At 48.1% G+C, this 14,364-nt stretch overlaps 1 protein-coding gene across 7 annotated transcripts in view; it reads right to left on the reverse strand.

The window, feature by feature from the left end:
• Nucleotides 1-14,364, reverse strand: part of MID1 (midline 1) — a 587,700-nt gene that overhangs the window by 92,072 nt on the left and 481,264 nt on the right. For 6 of the 7 annotated variants that reach the window (XM_019823539.3, XM_045050344.1, XM_019823540.3 and 3 more), the window contains one exon: nt 11,157-11,872. In XM_019823539.3, coding sequence (XP_019679098.1) covers nt 11,157-11,816 — 660 coding nt within the window. In that variant the 5' untranslated portion in view covers nt 11,817-11,872. The remainder of the gene's footprint in view (nt 1-11,156; nt 11,873-14,364) is intronic. The other variant, XM_019823542.3, reaches the window with a different exon arrangement.

The raw sequence follows: 14,364 nt of genomic DNA on the forward strand, positions 1-14,364 counted from the left end.
GTTAAGGCAAAAGCGCTTTCAAGCCCTTTTTCCTTGTCAATAATTTTTTGAGGTGTGGGATGTTTGAGCCACAGTTCTTTCAGCCTTAATCCTAGGCAATGATTCGTTAGGGACAGGGTGGGCTCCCTGGGTCTGAGCCCCAAACTTTTATGTCTCTAACCGTACTTATGCTATTTAATTTCCCATGGCCGCGTGTTGCACATGGTTAAAAAGGTTCCTCTTTACCAAGCTTCTCCCACCCACTAGACGCTGGGCTAGACACTTGGCCCTACATTATCTCATTTAATCCTCCCAAGACCCCTAATGAGCAGGTATCATCATTCCCACATCTTTGCCGGGGAGACACGGTTGTTCCAAGGATCAAATAATACTTGAAAGTGCTTTGCAAACTGTCAATCTGGAGATTTACCAGTGCTAGTCATTACTCTTGGTAATAGCTGGTTCTCGGTGTTGAGTCAACAAATACCCTTGAACCACATCTCAGAACAACTGAAAGCAGCATCTTGAAAGAGAACTCTCCCTCCCTCTACCACCCAGCCTTGGCCTACGCGACATTTTTCTAGAGGCACGGAGGCAGCACGGTGGCCTTGCCTCTTACGTTTCTAGATGAATTTCTAGAATACAAGAGAAAGTGTAACTACTTCACTTAACAAGATGAACACTACACATGGGCGAGCCCCTTTTTTGCCAGGACCCTGTAGAGCCTGATTTCAGCAATCCAGGGGGCCAGAAAAACATCTCTCTCCAAGTTCCTTGGGTGGGGTTTGAACGGGTACCTCAGGTCTCCTCGAGCTTCCAGAAGCAACAGGTCATGCTGAGCGGGAGTCTTAAAATCTGTCCATTTTGCTTCTCTCCATACCAACCGAGAGCAACTGAGCTCTGAACAGCCATGTCAAGGGTCAAAGGAGGAAGGCATAAATCTCTCACTCTACCACGTCAGGATATTCATCCTATAGCGCCTAAATTTGTAAAAAAAAAAAAATCCCCAACAGATAAAGCCAGCCTACCGGTTGGCTTTGGCAACACAAGGGCACTTCCTCCAGTTGCCTCTCATGGCGTCTTCTTAGAGATGGGCCCCTTCAGAGTGGAAATGACAGAAACTGCTTCTGAGCCTGGCTATTTACCTGACCTATTAGCTCCGTCCAGGAAGGACACGGAGACTGCGGGGGAAGGCAGAGCTTAAGAAATAAGAAAGGGCCTGGCCCAGATTTTATTATGGATTGGGGACCTCCTCTCTTGTCCTTTCCTGCCACTCCAAAGGAACGCAGGGTGCGAAAGCAAGTCACTTGCTTGTCCTCCGCATGTGGCTTTTCACCGGCAAGTGTTTCCACTGCAGCTTCTGGAATTAGGCGATTTCCAGGTAGCAGCACCTAAGCCGTCAATTTCTGGCTATCATTCATAGCAAGAACTATCTCATGGATTGAGTTTCACACCCTTCTTTTCATAGTCCTTTCATATACTCTTATCACACGTTATCATTACATCTAGACTTATCTTGGTTATTCGCCTCTGCATTCCCAGAGTTTACCCAGTGCTAATCTCATTAGCTACAAACAGTCTTTGGGTGAATAAACAAGCCTTCTTTTCTTTCTCTCTCTCTTTCTCTCTCTCTCTCTTTCTTTCTTTCTTTTTAAAAGTAGGATTTGATAAAACAGATGGGGGGAGATCATTTATAGAGGTACAAAAGGCGTAGAAGCTTTTCATGATTTCCATATTGTTTTATTACTAACCTAGTCTATACCAATGTGAATAAAAGCCATTATTTTCCTGATCCCACCCCCCCCCCCCCATAAGCAGCAAAGAAGATAGAAGGGAGGAGGCAGATGATAACCCTGCTGTTCTCTGCATTCTGTCCCCATGGAGTGGCAGGAAGCATAGAGAACAAAATCCCCCAGGGCCACTATGGTGGAGGACCTCCAACCCTTCTTCTGTGAGTTCCTTCTTCTGAGCTTGCTTCCTCTCGCAGCCCTAACCAATACCAAAACCTCTTCTTCCCATTCTAAGGGACACGGCTACTAACATAGGCCAAGGTCAGCTTGCTCTATCCTTCCCTCATACAACACAAAAGAAAGTTGGCCCATGGAACTTGTGATTGGTCCAGGCTGTCTACGTGTGACATAACCCTGAGCTGGCTTCTTTTTCCTAGGAAATAGTCACAGGTCCTCTGTCAACACCCACGGTGTTGATTCTATCAGATAAGCCTAGCTCATCCCCCATGGACTGAACTTCAAAATGGTGCCTGTTCTTAAAGCCATTTCTTCCAGTCTACCACTCCCTGCTTCTTAAAAGTCCATTTTAGGGGCGCCTGGGTGGCGCAGTCGGTTGAGCGTCCGACTTCAGCCAGGTCGCGATCTCGCGGTCCGGGAGTTCGAGCCCCGCATCGGGCTCTGGGCTGATGGCTCAGAGCCTGGAGCCTGTTTCCGATTCTGTGTCTCCCTCTCTCTCTGCCCCTCCCCCGTTCATGCTCTGTCTCTCTCTGTTCCAAAAATAAATAAAAAACGTTGAAAAAAAAAAAGTCCATTTTACTACCTCGCTCGGTTTAGAAAGAAGGACAAATCAAAGTTTCCACCCAATTATAATTCCCCTGAAGGTTGTTTAGTTTCCCATGTCAGCCAGAAACACAAATCGACCCTATAACCACAGAGTAATTTATGATACTGTCATGAAATCCATGATTGGATTACACCAATGAAGCCTTTAGTGTAACAGTAAATGCCCAGATGTAATAATACGTCACGTTCATGGAACGCTCACTATGTGCCAATCACCATGCTCGGCACTTTACAAGCGTTTTCTTTTTTGACGAGAAATGTAAAATGTGTTTCCTCTGTCAGCCTCAAACCTATCCTCACGGGTATGCAAAGACTTGACGTATCATGCCCCAAAGTGCAAAACATCAAGTGAGTAAGTTTTAAGTGGATTTTGTAAATGCAGTTTCGTCAGATTTTTCCAGAATGCTTACGTCACATACTGAGAATAAATGAAATCTTTAGCCACATTCACTTTCGCAGACCACTCACGTCCTCTTTATTACTTAGCCGGGACTAAAAAATGTACCACTCTTTCGAAGATGGACTTAATTCATGATCTGCCAATGACACGGAAGGAAGGAGAGTTTTGAATATCACAGCCTTGAAAAAATGGAATGTTTTGTTAACGTAATTTCAGCATATCGTACTGGCCTTAACTTTGTAACTGGTCGCGATGAATCGCATTCTTTCAAAACTTTTCAACTTAAATCCAAATACCACGCGCAGGTACTCCTCACTTATGTTTACTCAGTTAATGTATTTCAATAAAATTAAATTGTTAATCTGTATGTTAAAACATTCAGGAAAAAAATTACCCTAAGGGCGGGGAGTGGGGGGGACGCCTGGGTGGCTTAGTCGGTTAAGCGTCCGACTCTTGGTTTTGGCTCAGGTCATGATCCCACGGCTTGTGGGTTTGAGCCCCGCGTCCAGCTCTGCACTGGCAGCGCGAAGCCTGCTTGGAATTCATTCTCTCTCTCTCTCTCTTTCTCTCTCTCTGCCGCCCCCCCTCCCCAACTATCTCTCTCTCTCTCTCTCTCAATATAAATAAACTTTACAAATAATTATCCTAGGAGGGAAATTAATGAGCCATTTATGCTGCAATTGTAATTCATTTGTTTCCATATGAGCATCTCCTTTTCTCTGTGGTGTCCCCAAGGGCAACTGGGTCCATCTATACGAACCCGCCTCCTGGCACGAGGTCGGGCCCTTCAAAGCCACCCGGTCTACACTGGCGCAGCGGTAGAAATGACAGCATGGGGATATCTTGAAGCAGCTTTTTTGGTGGCCCTAGAGGCATCATCCTACATCCACGATGGTGGCTCACAGCCAGGCCAGGTGCGTGTTCAAAGTCACTGTAAAATCAGTGCGTTTAGTCCCAGTGCCTCAAAAGGACCCAGCGGAATGCCCGGAGGGCGGCGGGGCTGAAGGGACGCGGGACAGACCGGGCAGCGGGACAGCTGTGTCCAGCCCCGGTGTAGTCACCTCGCCGGGTGGTTGCAAGCAACTCCTTTTACCTGATATTCTCATCTACAGGAGGGGGGGTGAAATAACGTGAGCTCCGAGGTTGCTTGTGGCTCTAAAACGTTACTTAGGTGTGTAGCAGGCATTCCGAGGCTTGAACGACATCCCGCTTATTGTGAATCAAAAAGCCAGAAGAAACCAGCACATGTTATCACCAGTGCGTCGCGCTGCACTAGGACAGGAGGAAAAAAATCACCTTTCCGCCTGGACCCAAGACCCGCCCGGCAAGGACACCCTCCTACTTCTTCTCAGTCCTCCTGGGCCACTCTCTGAATCTCCCAGCTTCGCGTGTTTCTGTTGACGGTGTGGCGGGTTCTGAGCCGTGTGACACTACTTTACTTCGCCAGTTAACGGGGACGCCGCTCTGGGGGCGCCTGGGTGGCTCAGGCGCTTGAGCGTCCGACTTGGCTCGGGTCACGATCTCGCGGTTCGTGCGTTCGAGCCCCGCGTCGGGCTCGCTGCTCTCAGCACAGAGCCCGCTGTGGATCCTCTGTCCCCCTCTCTGCCCCTCACCGGCTTGCGCTCTCTCAAAGAGAAATAAAACGTTTTTTTAAAAATGTTACAAAAGAGAGACCACAAATTCTAAAGGCACGGGAACGTCTTTTCCTCCCCTACCTCTGTGGATGCCTACACGTTCGCGTGACCTCACCTTCAGAAAACATACGTCACATAGCGTCCCTCGCAAAAACAAAATGACTTCAGCGTTCCCCTGTAGAGAAGGCTAAAAATGTCGCACGCTCTTAACTTGGCACTCGAAAGCCTTTCAAAATCTTACCCCAACAGGACTCTTCCAACACTCTCTCTCCCGGCCCCTCAGTCGGCGCCCCAGGCTCCAGCCAGCGTTGTCTAGGATCCCTAAACTCTCTGGCAGGTTCCTGCCAACAGGCCTCACGTCCATCAACACGTCCATCAACAAGTGGATATTCATTGTTGCGCCTCTGCCCTTTGCCAGGCGCTTTGGAAGCAAAACTTACAGAACACATGAAAACGGTAACACGACCCTTATCTCACACACAAATAATACAAACAGTATTAACAAACGACTGGCAGGCAGTCTACCTCCAAAGTCCACACTGTAACCATCCTACCCCCTGGCTCCCAGTAGACGCTGTTATGTCCTAACATACACTGCAGGCTTCCTGGGGGCCAGGCACAACACCGAGAGTTTATGTGAAACATTTTACTTTGTTCTCCCAAGTGTCTATGTAAGTAACTACATACTTAGCCCTGTTTTTTGACCAGTCAGCAACGTGCCCAAGAATTACATTTGTTTACATAGCCACACGGCTACAAGGTACCTCTATACTTGCCTGTGCATCTTCCAGAACTCTCCAAACTTACTGAAAATGGTTCCAACAACACCAAAGCATCAGGCGAAAAGACCTTCCTCTCTGCAGGTGCAAGAAGGGAGAGGAGATTCTTCAGGGAGAAGGATGTGGCCTTGAGCTTACAGTTAAAAACTCATCCCTGGGGATGGTTTCCTTTCCTCCGTGTATCGTAAATCCTTTGGGTACCAAACTGAGAAAATTAAAATCTAGGCTTAAGGTAATTTACAAATACTTGGAAACCACATTTTAAATATATATCGCTGACTGAAACAAACCACAAGCAGAATGGCATTCTCAAGGGGCCACTCAGAACTGGTGAGACCCCCATACAACCAAAACGTTCTACAAGACCTATGTCTGACTTACGCACATATCCCACCGGCATCATGTGGTGAAATGTCAGAGGGCATATCCGTATTTTAGACTAAAATCTAGCCTGGGATTATTGTGAACTAGCTTGAAATCTTATACAGGGTTGCACAAGGGATGTCGCAGGAGAGAACAATAAAAAAGAACGACCCAGCAATGGCACTACTAGGCGTTTATCCACGGGATACAGGTGTGCTGTTTTGAAGGGACACGTGCACCCCCATGTTTCGAGCAGCACTATCCACAATAGCCAAAGTATGGAAAGAGCCCAAATGGGGATCCTCTGTCCATCCTCTGAATGGATAAAGAAGATGTGGTCTAGGTATACAATGGAGTATTACTCGGCAATCAAAAAGAATGAAATCTTGCCATTTGCAACTACGTGGATGGAACTGGAGGGTATTATGCTAAGTGAAGCGAGAAAGTGTCGTCAGTCAGAGAAAGACAAAAATTATAGGACTTCACTCACATGAGGACTTTAAGAGACAAAACAGATGAACATAAAGGGAAACAAAAATAATATAAAAACAGGGAGGGGGACAAAACAGAAGAGACTCTTAAATATGGAGAACAAACAGAGGGTAATTGGAGGACTTGTGGGAGGCGGGATGGGCTACATGGGTAACGGGCATTAAGGAATCTACTCCTGAAATCATTGCTGCACTATATGCTAACTCATTTGGATGTAAATTTTAACAAATAAAAAAAGAAAATGGAAAATAAACAAACTTAAAAAAAAATAAACAGAATGACTAACACCAGGGCAGTTACAGACACCTAGGAAATTCAACGTTTTCTAATAAAAGGCTGGGAATGGTGAGTGTCATGGTCCTTTTCTGGGAAGCCTTTCTCCATCGCTCGGGTTTAGGGTTGGTGTTTGCTGTTGTAGGTATGCAGTGCTTTCCCCCCCCCCCCACCAACAGAGAAAATATTGGCCTGATTGGAGTTCTCTGCTAGACTACGAGCACCACGAAGGAAGGAGGCTGTGCCCGGTCATTTATTAAGCATATACTGGCTTAGCAGTTTTCGGCAGCCCGTTAAAACAACACCTAGATGCCAGATATGGTTAACTGGAGGGGAAATGAAACAATGGGTTTAATGGGTGCATCAAGTGCCCATCGCATAACAGCGTGAAACAAATGTGAATTGTTGCACAATTAGCCGAGATCTAGTTTATCAAAATTCACGGTCTTTAAGCCAACAAAACGCGATAGGGTCCAAAGTAATGGCTCACGTCCAGTTGGGTGGAATGTCATGTAACGCCTGGCTCCTCTCTCATTTAGATATTATAGGATGCGTTGCCACGTAGAAGAATGAATATCTGCAGTATTGTTATGGCCTTAAATTAAAATTTCCACGGAGGGTTAATAGTTACAGCTGACGAGAGTTTATTGGGAATTCATGATCTACAAGCCCCCACGGTCAGTCTTAGGTGAGTGCCGGGGCAGTGCGAGCCCACAGGGCTCTGCCTAACTTGAGGTGATTAAATCCTTGATGGAGAAAGAATACGTGTTCAATTGACTAGATAATTAGGGACACATTGAAGTAAGGAACTGTTGTGGGTTGAATTGTGCCCCCCCCCAATTCACCCGTTGAGCCCCTAACCCCCAATAACTTCAGAATGCGACCTTATTTAGAAATCGGGTCATTGCAGATGTAATTAGTTATGATGAGGCCATACTGGAGGACGGTGGGCCCGTCCTCCAGTATGACCGGTGTGCTTATAAAAAGGGGAAATCTGAACACAAAGACGAGCACCCAAGAGAGAGAGAGGAGACAGTCACCGACAACCCACGGGGACGTGCCTGGAGCACATCCCTCCCCTCACAGCCCTCAGGAGGAGTCAACCCTGCTTACACTTTGGTTCTGGGCTTCTTGCCTCCAAAACTGTGGGACAATAAATTTCTGGTGCTTAGGTCACTGTGCTTGTGATCCCTTGTGAGGGCAGCCTACCAAATTACTACAGTGATGGACACTAAATTCTTCTCACTGACCAGGGTCTCTCGACTGGGCACTATTGACATTTGGGGCCAGATAACTCTATCGGTACCATGGATGCGCCATGTAACACACACACACACACACACACACACACACACACACACCTTTGCGCTGGAACCCGTACTATGCCTGTGACTATTTTCAGAGAAGGGACAAGGTATAGAAATTCTGAGGAAAGAGAAAACCAGTCTAGCTAAGTATCTACTTACGACATTCCCGGTTGCAAATAACGTACAGGACTTTCCAAATTATGGAACCTTACAGTCTATAAATGAAACCCAAGAGTGAAATCCCTTGTCTTGACCTCCAGATAAGAAGGACTACACAGGAAGGCTAAGCTTGAATTGGAACTTTTACCAAACTGTGACCAAATTCCACTGGGATGACCCATTGAAATGGACATCACACAAATAAACTCCCTCAGCCAGCCTTTAGAGTCAGAAATGCAAAACAGTGGTTTGGACCTTCAGCATCAGCTAACTTGAAGTGAGTCTATGCTGAAGTTGAAGGGCAAGGCAAGGTCAATTTCTCTCAGTTTGTATATTTTTATAGGTATAACTAGAGAAAAGAAACTAGAGCTCCAACATCGTATGTTGGAACAGGGAAAAAATGGAATGATTGCATTGTAATTCCTCGGTCACTCTGCCATACACTATATTAAATTCTCTTATATGTTATGTAGTTCACCAATCAAAATTTAATCCAGATTTGGGGCACCGAGAGGCTTCTTCAAATTCAATTAAAATGACGCAAGAAAGTCCACAGTATGACATGCTCCATTTAGAGACGTGCATTTGGTAGGAAGACTTTTCTCTTTTTATCTTCAGATAAAATTCTACACGTTTTATGGTTTTTTTTTCCCCTTTTGTGCCTAGAAAGAGATGTGCAAAAGTATATTCCAATTCTTTACATAAACATACGTATACTGAGACCTAACATGAGTAAAGGTGCCCCCCGAGGTTTAAGATCAGTGCAAGAAATAATTGTTCTTCGTCATCATTGCAGAATTCCCGTCTTCAAATAGTGGACTTTTACTAACAGAAGGACGGACACACACGTTTTTCAACAGGAAACCCCTGCGTCCCTACATATCCAATTTACAGAGCATAGTCACTTGTTCAGACCAAAGTAATAATTGACAAAAACACCCTTCCTTGGCTTTGGTCCTTTCAAATATTAATGCACACGCTGTGCTTGGGTTTTAAGCAAAACAAAGAAGTACGTACGTTCATAATTATGTGACAGCTGAAATATCACAGACGCCCCACGTGTCAGGGTATTCTTATGACTTGTCCATTCTAATGGCGTGTTTTGGAGCAAACACGTTACGTTGGCATGTTATCTGTTTAAATGCTCATAAGCGCATTTTGTGAAAAGGCTGTAAGTAAATGCTCGGAAGCATATTTTGTTGAGTGGCTGTAAATGCGCTTGGGTGCACTGGGTGCTGTTTATATGCTCATGCTTCTATAATTCGAAGAGAAAATATACTGCTTCATTAACTGATACTGTTACCAGGAGGGCCTGACAATTATCAACGACCACTAACCCACTGGCTCGATCAGACAAGTGTGCAGGGCTCATAATTGAAGAGTTGTCCGTTTCATCACAAGAAGGGCCTAGAGCATGACAGTATCTCCTCATAAATTTGGAGATGTTCTGTAAATAATTAATAACTCCCCTCTGATAGTACACAAATAACGAGCAGAACCTGACTCCCAAGTTTAACTACCGAGTCCGGGGCTGTCGAATATTGAACATCACGGTGGGGTTTTAACAACTGATCATCAAAAGGCAGTGTCGATCCAGCCAGAGGAACATTTTGTGATAAAGAAAAGACCCCGTCCGCCAGGTTTACGTTGGGAAAACAAAACCACCTGTGTCCGGTCATCTCAAACGTTCAGTCCCCCACCAAAACTGGGGCGAAACGGTCACCTTGGTCTCCAAGATGGATCGCCGCATCCATTTCCGAAGAATTTGTTTCAGAGGCACAAGTCGCACACGCATTGCCTCCGCCGTCGTTAACTTTGGAGGTGTGCTTGTGGTAGTGCTGGGCACGCTAGAAAACCAGGCAGCTTCCATGTCCCCTTGTCCCCAGCACCTAAGTCCTCGGGCTTAACTCCCTCTCCATGGACACTTAAAAGTGAGGCGTGCTGCCCAGGTGAGGTTTTGTTCCCCAAGTGACACTCAGGAGCGGGATTCACTTCAGCTCCTCCATTTCCCTCCGCGTCTCAAGACACAGCCAGACCAAATCACAGGTGTGGTCCATTAATCCCAGCGTCACAAAATAAACAATGAGGTCCCGGGAAACACAACCACCCATTAGCTGAGGAAAAGTGATAGGAACCATTTGTGACAGGTGACGGTGTGCTCCCAATGGTAGCACTCTCGATCATGTGATTCATTTTCTGTTTGCTCAACAACACGGTGTGTGTTTTTCCTGAGAGGAAGGACTTGAATATATATTTACTCAAAGCTCTTAATTTCTACTTCCTTTCTTTTTAATTGGCGTCTTGTGATCTAAAACTGACTGGTGAGCATAGTATCTCGCTATCAGAGCAAACTCTCGGCTGAGTTTGCCATAATTAGACCCACCGTCGCCTGAAGTTGAACAGACATCAGGAGACCTGACTTATTTCTTCCCTGGTGCATTCTATCCATATTTAGAGAGTGATTTTTTAATTTGACGTATAGTCATATTAATTATCGTTCCCCGAGCTGGAGTCAGGTTAATAATTTCATGTTAAAAGTGGAAGTTCAAATAGTCTTGCCTGTAACCTTCCTGAACACAAAGCCTAAATGAAAAGGAAATCCTTCGTGAAACCCGAGATGGTCAGCGCACTCTAACTCACCAATAAGCCAGATATCACTCACACGAGAAACGAAAGGTCACAGGTCCTCCAAAAGCCCACAGTTGCCGCAGGCTGTCCTCCTTGTGTCCTTTCGTTTATGCGGGTAACTTAGATCCAGGTACAATGCGGGTGAAATTAGCTTTCCTGGATGAAGAAACTGAATGCCGCCGCCCCCCCCCCCCCCCCGCCGCCGCCACAAATGCCCAAAGCCAGATTTTATCTGCCATTCCTTCTTTCCTTCCGTCTGTCTGTCTCTCTCTCTCTCTCTCACACACACACACACACACAAAACTCAAAACTGCAAGGGTTGAAGACGATCCAGATTTTGCAAATTCACCGTCACCGTGACAACGCTAAAATTACAAGCGGCCGTCAACTTTTACAAGACACCCTTATTGTGCAACATTTATAGGCTGCCAGAAAACATGCTAAAACTAATCAGATAGCAAAGGTGAAGAGGAAACCTTCACCTGCCACGTAGCTAGCAGTGAGTACACTTTTTATTTCCATGACATTTGCTGGCAGAAAGGGGTTGGCTTAAGGCGGATCGGACTAACCTTCAACTTGTCATAGCGTTCACTCAAAGCTGCCACCTGATGATCTCGGTGCCGCCCAACCAGTTTACACAAGGCACAGATTAACTGGTCATCGGTCACACAGTACATATTCACCTTCTCATCCTCGTGCTCCAGGCACATCAGCCCCCGGATGTGCGAGTCCGGAATTGGCTCAATCAGACGATGCCCTGTAAAGGGCTTCTTGTTTGGGTGAGTGGCTTTCAGGCACTCATCACAGTAGGACACTTCGCAAGTGACACAGGTCTTCACAGCGTCCTGGGCAGGGTCCTGGTCACAGAACTGGCAGAGGACTTTCTCGGCGGAGGTCATGGTGTTGGCGTCGAACGCCCGCTCCCGGCGGGTCTCGCTGGGGGAATTGGGCCCGCTCACGGACGCTTTCTGGAACCTGTCGATGATGTTCTGCAGGGTGACGTTGCGCTTGAGTCCGTCTAGACCGCGCTGGCTGAGCGTGATGACATGTCGGCAGGTGGGGCACTGGAAGGCGGTGATGGACTCCACGGACTCGTTGGTGGCACAGTGCGACACCAGGATGCGGTGGGCACAGTTGAAGCAGAGGCTGTGTGCGCAGGGCAGCAGGAGAGGGTCCTCAAAGAGCTCCAGACAAATAGGGCAGGTCAGCTCCGACTCCAGTGTTTCCATCTTCAGGCAAAGCTCTCCTGGGTCATCAGCAAAATCCAAGGAAGCTGATCAGTTATCTGGAAACAGAACGTAAGATGTGATTAGGCGCGAGGGGGTCAGCCATGGGGGGCTGTCAGCTTTGAATGCGTCTCAAAATGATTCCGAACGCGGGTCACGGAAGGGTAAAATGCGTGTACGTTCCAAATAATTCTCTTTCTGTGCACGTGGGGCAACGAGGCGGGGAGAAACACCCTAAGCCAGCACACCAACGGACGTTTCCTCTAAGTCCCAGTCCCTGAAAGCAGCGAGTGGGTTTTTGCCATTTTGCTTGCTAAAAGGTCTTACTCCAAACTGGCAAGTTACTGAAACGGCAGTGTCCACAATTTCTATCTGATCCCAATAACCTGAGTGGGTCACGGCCAACTTCTACCTTGCGCTGAGAATTAAAATGTAGAAATGCTAACTAATGAGCGAGAGCCTTTCAGAACTCGGAACCGATGAACTTACACGCGAACGTTTATGCGTCCGCAGGATTTCTCCCTCTGTGACACCAAAGCACGCTTCAGAGAAGCAGAAAGGCACCTCCCGTGGAAACGGGCATGAAATGTGCGTGAAATCAAACGCGTGGCTTCGGCGGCGACGATAAGGCTTAAATACGCGATGTCAGCTTCCCAAATATATTCCCGAGGAAAAACACTGACTTTGGCGGACATGATCGTGACAGAGGCAATGTTTCTGGCATGCGTTCGCTACCCTCCTGAATAATTCTACTCGTTGACCCCGCAGTGGGATGTGGGTGGGCAGAGGGAAGCGGAGAAAAAATATCTACGGGCCTTTTCAGGGGCTGCGGTCAGCTTGGGTCCCAATGACTAATAACGATTCAGTTAATTAGAACAAGGATTCTCGGGGCTTTAACGTGCATCTGGTAAGTCACTGACAACGGTAACGCCTGCAGATCGGACGGCAGCGCCAGGCCGTCGCGTTACCGCGGGGAGGCTCGCGAGGGCTGCCGAGGGGACCCCGCGCGGCCCTCCCGGCCGACAAACTCCCATCCAGGGCCTGTCCCTGTCGCCGGCGACGGGCCGGGCTGGCGGGAGGTCCAGCCTCACACCCAGAGCCGCATGGGCCGGGACACGATCCACGCCGGCTTCGGTGCTCCCCCCCCGCCGCCGCCGGGCCGCCTTCGGGTGGCTCAGCTGCGCTCTGCTGCTTTTGTGAACCCTCGCCTGCCTTCCCTTCAAAAAGGGCAGGGGAAAGAATCCCACAGAAACGCCGGTTCATTAACCGGGAAGGGGCCCCGCGCTCATTAGCAGGCCTGGGAACCAAGCCTCTTTGAACCTTCTCCCTTTAAAGACCATCAGCCGAGGTCTGCGGAACAGCGCCGGGCGTGTTAGATGCAGCCCACTGCGGGCTGTGGGAGAACGGTAGGGCTCGGGGGACACCAGTTCAAATCACGCTCGGGGTGGGGGGGGTGGGGGGGGGGCAAGGCGGGGAGGGGTTCTCGGCCGGCTTCAGGGGAAGGCTTCACATCCACAGCTGGGTTTACGGGATTCCGACAGTCGGCGCTTTTGTAGTCCCACCCCCGTGTATTTACAAAATTCGAGGTTTCCAGCCCATGCCGCCCCTTTCTGAAATAGCAGCCCTCGGAAACGCCACGTGGTGCTCGGGTGAAGCTTAATGCTCATCCTGCCAACCACCGAATGGTAAGCGATCATTAAAAGCGTCAAGCATGTGCTGAGTTTGTTAAAACCTAACGAGCTGCCGGCTTCATAGGAGCCCGGTAGCTGAAAGAGATCTTCGGCCATTCGCGAACATTAACTACATGGGAAAGATTAAGCGGGCAGCTGAGATTAGAAATATTAAAGCTTGCTCGTGTTTCCACAACCTGCAGCGGAAACCCCAGTGGGGGGGGTCGCTGCCGTTGGGAGAAACCCGCCGTCCCCCCTCAGTCTCGTCCCCCCTCGGTCTCGGCCACCTCTTCCGGCAGATGGCCTGGAAGAAATTGAAAGGGTTTACCTATTAATCACTATTTTGGTTGATCGCGGAAAATGAGAATTATCTCTAAATCGAACTCCTTCTCTCTTCCCACCGGAAGAACGTAAATTAAAGGGAAAACGTAGCCCTTTTGGTCGGCTTTGTTCACAGGTGGAACGAGACGAGAGGAGCCCCAATTCTGTCTGGAGAGCTGTGACGCTGGTAACTTTTTAAAAAATGTCCACTCACTTATTTTGAGAGAGAAAGAGAGGGGAGAGGCAGAGGGGGAGGGACAGAGAGAATCCCAAGCAGGCGCCGTGCCGTCGGCGCGGACCCCGACACGGGGCTCGATCCCATGAACCTCGAGACCGTGACCTGAGCCGAAACCAAGAGTCGGATGCTTAACGGACTGAGGTGCCCGGTCATGATTGCACTTTCATGCGGGTACCGGGATTCCATCCCAGAGTGGCACGATTAGAATTTCCAGAGGTGATTCCACCGCTGACCCCGGGAGAAATGCTGACGTTTCATTCAAGGACATCAAGTGTGCTGGCTCGAGGAGCCGGAATCTGGAGTCCTCACTAGCCCAGCTCTA

This window comes from Felis catus, chromosome X (genome assembly GCF_018350175.1).
Source record: "Felis catus isolate Fca126 chromosome X, F.catus_Fca126_mat1.0, whole genome shotgun sequence".
In the NCBI taxonomy this organism is placed as follows: Eukaryota; Metazoa; Chordata; class Mammalia; order Carnivora; family Felidae; genus Felis; species Felis catus.